Raw genomic sequence first — 7,800 nt, forward strand, 5'->3', positions numbered from 1 at the left:
CCCTTGCGTTCCCTCCCCCCAACCATCCTGCCTTCCACCCACAAGAAAGGGAGCATGCACACAAAAGCCCCCTGAACCCTCCGCGCTTCTCAAAAAAATAAATAAAAAAAATCGAAGTCACCGGGAGAAGCCCGATTCGTTTTAACGGCCACGTGCTTCACTTAACACCACGCAGGGAAAATCGCTTAAACCACCAGGGCAAACGCGTGTGGCAAAACAAACGAACAAACGAAGGCCCCCTTTTTACGAGAGACACGCCTCGCCTAAAAAGAATTTGTCTCGCTTTAGCCGGTCAGTTCGGGCTCTCAAAACCGTAAGTCGAGGACCTTCCTGTGCAATTCTTGGGATTCACTGAGAAGCCCGATTCGTTTTAATGGCCACGTGCTTCACTTAACACAACGCAGGGAAATTGCTTAAACCACCAGGGCAAACGCGTGTGGCAAAACAAACGAAGGCCCCCTTTTTACGAGAGACACGCCTCGCCTGAAAGGAATTTGTCTCGCTTTAGCCGGTCAGTTCGGGCTCTCAAAACCGTAAGTCGAGGACCTTCCTGTGCAATTCTTGGGATTCGCCACCCGGGCCATCCCGTTAGCAGGGATGAAATAATCCAAAGGCCTCGGTCTTGCTCGAGCTTCTTGGAAATCGGCGTGCGCAAATCTGGGTTTAAGCACCCAAATCCCATCACAGCGGACAACAAACCAGCCTTAAGCCACAGGCAGTAAATAGATTAAGATCCCACATCCGAAACCGGACAAAAAGGCGGGGGGGAAAAAACCTTCTTCAAATAAGAAAAATTCCCACAAACTTCTCACTACCAGCCTCCCAGTGACAACTCCACCCATTTGGCTTCGTTTTCATCCCTTTAGGGGGATTTCCTCCTCCAAAGCAAGTCATTTCAGAAAATTCTGGTGCTCCGCAGAGAAATGTCACCCCCAAAACAATTAATCCAGGCTGCACAGGAACACAAGGATGCACCATCCACATGGCCTGTGGGAACACAAAGTTTGGGTCGCTAGCATTGCAAACAACACGAGGTAGTGACGGGAGGGGGTGAAAGGTCGGAGGGGGAGAACTTGCCCCTTTAACTCTATTCGCCTGGCCCGGCCACCAGGCTGCTTCTTTCCGCTTCTTTCTTCTTCTGCTTTTAGCTGCACGCAAGGAAAGTAGCAAAAGTCTTTCTTTCTCTCCCCCCAAACTCTGCCAGAAATGAGTCTTTGGGATCCTGCAAGGCCTCTTGCTCCAAGAGGCTGAGCCTGCACGACAAATCTCACACAGACTCATTTCTGGCAGAGTTAAGGGGAGAGAAAAAAAGACTTCAGCGGCTTCTGCTGCTTTCCTTGCATGAAGCCAAAAGTCTCTCTCTCTCCCCCTGAGAACGGAGCTAGAGACGGTATCCCGGAAGCAAAATTCGGCCGCTCAGCAACTGCCTCGTATTTATGACAGTTAGAGTGTCCCGGGGTCGCATAAGATCTCCCTTGTGACCTTCGAACAAGCCAAGCCAACGGGGAAGCCGGATTCACTTAACACGTGACTAACTTAACAACTGGTAGTCCTTGCTTTAGGACCAAAATTGAGCGCACTGAAAAAAATGTGACTTACAACCATTTTTTTCGCACTTACGGCCATTACAGCACCCCTAGGGTCTCGTAAGCAAAATTCAGGCGCTCGACAACTGACTCATATTTATGATAGTCGCAGTGTCCCGGGGTCGCATGATCTGCTTTTGCGACCTTCTGACGGGCCAACTCAACAGGGAAGCCAGCTTCACTTAACAACGATGTGACTAAATTCGCTTATGAAAGGTTGTAAGATTGGGTCATCAGGTGAGGCTCTCGACTTACGGCAAAACTATCGTAAAATTCCGGTTTCTGTTTACCATCGTAAGACAAGGTTTATCTTTCCAGCATTTGGTTGTTTTTATCCATTTTCATAATTTTAGGGATTTTTTTACCTTACAGTTTTAATGGCTTTTAATGCAGCAATTCCATTTAGTCATTCAATAAAATAAACAGGAAAATCTGGAGACCTGGATGACAACAGATAAGCCTTCTCCACACAAATTCCTTTCAGGTTTGACCTCCATTTTAATTTTGTTTTTTTTTTCCTTTTGTACATTTAAAAAATAATTTTTGTTAACATTTGAAGACGTTGGTTTGAGGGTTTTCCTTTTTCTTTCCTTTTTTTTTTCTTTTTCATTTTGCATTTTAACTTTGGGAATAAAATAAACATGTGTAAAACATCAAAGGAATTCCTCAACTCCCATGTCCCCAAACACTCTCACGTTTGCAGAGAAGATAAAAATAGATATTCTTATATAGGCACAGTCCTCACACACCATTCCCCATTTTACACAGAAGAGCATGCTGACTTACAGGTCCTCAGGAAACATCTCCACATCCGCCTCCATAGGAGAGTCAGGGCCAACACCTGCACGACAGAAAAAGGTGATTACAGGCAGCCCTCGACTTACGATTTCTTTAGTGACCGTCCAAAGTTACAAAGCGACTTAGGACTGGTTATTTTTCCCCACCACTTCCCACCATTGAAGCATTGCCTCCACAGTCACTGTTCGGATCCTTGGGCAACCGGCTTGTATTTACGACGGTCGCAGTGTCATGTGATCACCACCCACAGTAGTTCAATTGGTTCATCCAATAAAAAGTTGCATAAAACATCATGTGGCATCTCCAAGTGGTGATGAGGCCTGTCTGTTGACCTTGACATATTTTAATAAAGAGTTGCAGCTACGCATAGGATAGAAGCCTAAGCAAGAAACTCCCCCAAAAACTCATACAGTTCTGTTTTGTAAAAACCTCCAGATCGCTTCCCATAACCGTGTCCCCCTCCTCCCCCCGTTACTTATGACAGCCGAAAGATGCAAAGCAAAGGAAGAAAATCTTGAAGGCTGACATTCGGCCCCCCTGCAAGAGAGGCGGTTGTCTTAAAAATGAGAAAGAATAGAAGATAAAAGAATAATATACATGTAACACCACAATACTATATTTTAGGGGTTTATCAGGATATTTAGTACGAAACGCCTTGATAAGCTTAGGAGCTCAAACATCCTTTTCATTCACCCATTCGGAATAGGAAGGAGGAAAATGTTTCCAGGCAACTAAATATTGGAGTCGACCTCTTTGTTTCCTAGAATCTAAGATCTCTTTAACTTCAAAATGTTGCTCACCTTCAATTAGCAAAGGCGGGGCGGGGGGGGGGAGGATCGACCTGAGCCGGTCTCAGGCTGAAGGTTTGTGATGAGGTGACCTTTTGTGACCTTCGGACCAGCCAAGACAAGGCCTGGCTGGGGAATTCTGGGAGTTGAAGTCCACAAGTTCGTCAAGGTCACCATCGCTGCCCACACCCTTGTTTTAAACCCGAAAGTCCAGTTTCCCTCTTGAAAACCCTGACCCTGGATGACTTGAGAATATCCACAGGCTTTCAACTTAAAACTTGGAATAAACAGCTGGTCTCCACAGAGAGACTCTGGCTGGTTGACTTTTCCCCAGTCACAAAAAAGCTCCGAAGAGCGACCGTCGTCGCTCCGACCTTCCAAGGTAAACCAGACCAGGAAAGTCACGCAGGCCAAAAACAACTGTTTTGGGGGAAAGCTTTTTGCAAGCCCAAATGCGTTTCTCCCACCCGCCCAACCTGTATCTTCATGCGACGTAAGGGGAGGGTTACTGATCTGCTCAGGACTTGGGTATCCTTTACAGCAGCGGTCGCTTCTTTCCGTTTCTTTCTTCTCCTGCTTTTGGCTGCATGCAAGGAAAGCAGCAAAAGTCTTTCTTTCTCTCCCCCAAACTCCGCTAGAAATGAGTCTTTGGGACCCTGCAAGGCCTCCTGCTTCCAAGAGGCTGCAATGGCGTCACTAGTCTCATAAAGACTCCTTTCTGGCGGAGTTTGGGGAAAAGAAAGAAAGACTTCTGCTGCTTCTGCTGCTTTCCTTGCATGAAGCCAAAAGTCTCTCTCTCTCTCTCTCTCTCTCTCTCTCTCTCCCCCTGAGAACGGAGCGGGAGATGGTACCCTGCGATCCCAAATAAAGAATGATTGATTGGGAGGAAAATGGGGTGGGGAATTTTACTGCAGACTTTTTTGGGGGGATTTTCCCAGAGTCTCTGGTCTGCGGGATTTAAAATTATGAGTTTGGTGGTCCCTGAGGTCCAAAAGGTTGGCAACCCCGTTTTTGAGCAATGATGAGGAACCTTTTTGGCACCGAGTGCCCAAACTGGAATGCCATGCAAGCACATGCCATGTGGGTGTGCTGGAGCACCGGTAACCCAAAGACTAGCTGGCCAGTGCACACATGCCAGTTTCTGGGGTGGGTTTTTAAGCCGTTTTTAGGCCATTTTTCGGGCTGTTTTAGGTTGTTTTCAGGGCATTTTGAGACTGTTTTAGGTCATTTTGGGGACATTCTTTGGAGCTGTTTTAGGGTCTTCAAGCCATTTTTCAGACTGTTTGGGGGCTGTTTTAGGCCCCTTTTTTGGCTGTTTTCGGGTTGTTTTTTGCCCGAAAAGGCAGAAAAACAGCCCAGAAAACGGTCTGCTTTTTGGCTATTTTTTGAGCCATTTTCCAATGCTCCGGCACCCACAAAGACCAGCTGGCGATGGCGCTCGTGCCCAGACAGGGCTCTACACATGCCATAGGTTCACCATCACAGTTTTAGAGATCAACTGTGATCACTGCAGTCAAGTCGCCAAGAGACCCGGCCGATAAGACAAGGACTAGCTGCGTAACCCTCCGAGATACAGAAGACCCGGTTTGGAAGGGCGTGGGTTCAAATCCAGCCCCCCCCTCCCTCAAACCTCACCTGAGTCGGTCGATTCCGAAGAGACCGAGTCCTGAGACGACCACTCCTTTCTGAAGTCTAGGTCCAGCTTCTTTTTCCTTTTGGGGGTGTCCCAGTCACTGCAATGCAAAGGGGGATTAGACCACCATTCCCCAACCTGCTAATTGGCCCAGATTCCTTTCCTTTCTTCCTTTCAAGAAACTTGCAATAAATGTTTCATTTTTCCTGAGGTCCTCTCCTGGCTCTTTCCGTTCTTCCAAGTTCGTCCTCCTCATGTCTTTCATACAAACACAGGTAGTCCCCGACTTAACAACAGTTAATTTCGTGACCATTCAAAGTTACGTCCCTGAAAAAAAGCAACTTATGGCCATTTTTCACACTTACAACGGTTGTAGCATCCCCCACGGTCACGTGATCAAAATTCAGACACTTGGCAATCGACTCATATTTATGACGGTTGCAGTGTCATAAACTGGGGTCAGGTGATTCCCTTTTAAAAGACAAATTCCTTGTGTGCCCAATCACACTTGGCCAATAAAGAATTCTATCCTATTCTATCCTATCCTATTCTATTCTATTCTATCCTATTCTATTCTGTTCTGTTCTGTTCTGTTCTGTTCCATTATTCCATTCCATTCCAATTCCAATTTATTCTATTCCATTCCATTCTGTTCTTTTTTACAAACTTTTGACAAGCCAAGTCAACGGGGAAGCCAGATTTAACAACCGGATTGCTAACTGAACAACCTGCAGTTATTCACTTTACAACTGTCTCGCTTAGCAACAGAAAATTTTGGGCTACCTGTATTATGGATTTAGCTGAATGTTTTCAACTTTTCGCGCCTAGTGTTCAAATGGTTTTTTGTTGTTGTTGCTGCTAATTCTGTCATTGTCTCGTTCTGCATTGGTGGCCTGGTCGGTTGGCCGGAACAAGACAAATTTCATAAATTCATCACGTTGAATAAATAAAATTTGCATTTCCTGAGCCGTACCCACCCAGGTTTTTTTGGTTTTTTGTTTAGTTATGGCCTCATTTAAAAAGGCTAGGCCTTGTTTATCTGAAACAAAAATGTCACCAGGGAGGGGAGAACGATTAACCACCAGCCAGGTGGGTTGGAGAACAACCCTGGCAGCTGATTTGATCACCGTCTCTGATTCAAGCCTGCCAGGAGCCATTTCCAAGGAATCACAGAGTTGGAAGGAGCCTCAGAGGTCATCTAGTCCAACCCTCTGCCCAAGCAGGACACCCTAGACCATTTCAGACCAGTGGCTGTCCAATCTCTTCTTAAAAACCCTCCAGTGATGGAGCACCCACAACTTCTAGTGGCAAGGTGTTCCACGGGTTAATTGTTCTCACGGCCAGGAAATCTCTCTTTAGTTCTAGCTTTGATCTCTCTTGATCAAATGGATGAAAAGGGATCAAGGAGAGAATCGGCCTAGAAGTAAGGATAGTAATTACAATTATTATTTAGAATTATTGTGTGTGTGTGTGTGCATGTGAGACTGTGTGAGACAATATTGTGTGTGCATGTGAGACCATAATTATTGAAAATTATTAATAAACATAATAATTTCCTAATGGTGATTTATCAGCAGAACAATTGACTGCCTCCAAAATTTGCAGGTGCTCCAATCAATACTAGAGGTTTTTTTTTTCCAGAAGAGACTGGATAGCCATTTGTCTGAAATGGTATAGGATTTCCTGCTTGGGGGTTCGACTAGAAGACCTCCAAGGTCCCCTTCTAACTCTTTTATTCAACTCTGAGGCAAAGAAGGGGGGAAAGGAGGCTAGGCTAGGGTTTGCTTAGGTTTAATCATGGCTACTTGTGCTAACCAGGCTTGGCTGGGTTCACCCAACATGCCAAGGGGCAGAAAGAAGGGACTTTGTGGGTGATTCCAATGCTTTCCAGAAAGAAAGGCTTGGCGCTTGGAGCTCCCTGGTCCGCCAAGGTGGTCCTTCCAGCCCCTTCCTTCCTATAAGGCCTCTCTTTACTCTGCCACGTGTTGCAAGCACCCTCCTCCTGCTCAACGCTCCACTCTCTCTCTTCCTCCTTGCATTATGCAGAGAATTACAATAGGAGCAGCTGCTCCTGGGAGCATTTGTGCAGAAGGCCAGGGGGAAGGAAGGAAAAAAAAAATTAAAAAAGCAAGAGTTAGAAGGAGGCCCTGCCAAAAACTGGACACTCAATGGGGAGGAAGAAAAGAGCGTCAGGGTTAAAAAACCGCCTTTAAAAAGAGCCTAACCGTTGCCTGTTGGGAAAAAGAGGGAGGAGAATTCAGACCAGCCTCTTTGGGGGGGGGGACTCCCCCAATCAAGACACACCCACCCACCCCCTCAAAAAACGTGCCAGTCCTAGCCTTTCATTAAAAACCACTTTCCTTGGAAAACAAAAATTTGCCTCTAGCCAGGACAAGAAAAGTCTGCATTTGCAAAACATATGGAATAAATTCAAAAAGCCACGCAAAGGCCAGACATTCCAACAATTCAATCTCTCTCTCTCTCTCTCTCACACACACACACACACCCCTCCTCAACTTTCTGCCAGCACAGGAATCTTATTTTGGGGAAGGGGAGGGATAGGATCAGAGGAGGGTAGGCCCTCAAACAAACCCCCTGGTTTCCCCAGAGGAAGTGGCTGGGGCCCAGAGCTGCAACGGCGAGGCAAGCAAGCCCATTTGCCAGGCTCTCTTGGATCTCACCCTAGGCCAGCTAGACCATCCTCTTAATAGAACTGGGAGGGACCTTGGAGGTCTTCTAGTCCACCCCCCATCCCATGTGAACGAGGGTTCCCAAGCGTCCAGGGGCTGTTCAAAGCCACTTGCACACGGAAGCATTTCCTCCCTGCAGGGCCCTGGCTCCCCCTGCGTGCTTTTGGGGAGGGGAGGGACCGCTCCCACAAAAGGGGACACACGTGTAGGGAGATCTATAGACACCCCAAAGGGTCAGGCTGCGAGGAGGGAATTGCGATGGGGGAAAGGCCGGATGGCAGGAAACCGCCCCGCCCCTCCGAAGG

General features: G+C 46.9%; 1 protein-coding gene across 2 annotated transcripts in view; it reads right to left on the reverse strand.

Moving 5' to 3' along the window:
* Window positions 1–7,800, reverse strand: part of CDC25B (cell division cycle 25B) — a 44,374-nt gene that overhangs the window by 35,045 nt on the left and 1,529 nt on the right. For both annotated transcript variants that reach the window (XM_087935687.1, XM_087935686.1), the window contains exons 2-3: window positions 4,808–4,905; window positions 2,373–2,427 (exon numbers count right to left, since the gene is read on the reverse strand). In XM_087935687.1, coding sequence (XP_087791813.1) covers window positions 2,373–2,427; window positions 4,808–4,905 — 153 coding nt within the window. The remainder of the gene's footprint in view (window positions 1–2,372; window positions 2,428–4,807; window positions 4,906–7,800) is intronic.

The sequence above is a fragment of the Pseudonaja textilis genome, chromosome 6, assembly GCF_049901715.1.
Source record: "Pseudonaja textilis isolate UNSWEBS1 chromosome 6, rPseTex1.2, whole genome shotgun sequence".
Taxonomy (NCBI): Eukaryota; Metazoa; Chordata; class Lepidosauria; order Squamata; family Elapidae; genus Pseudonaja; species Pseudonaja textilis.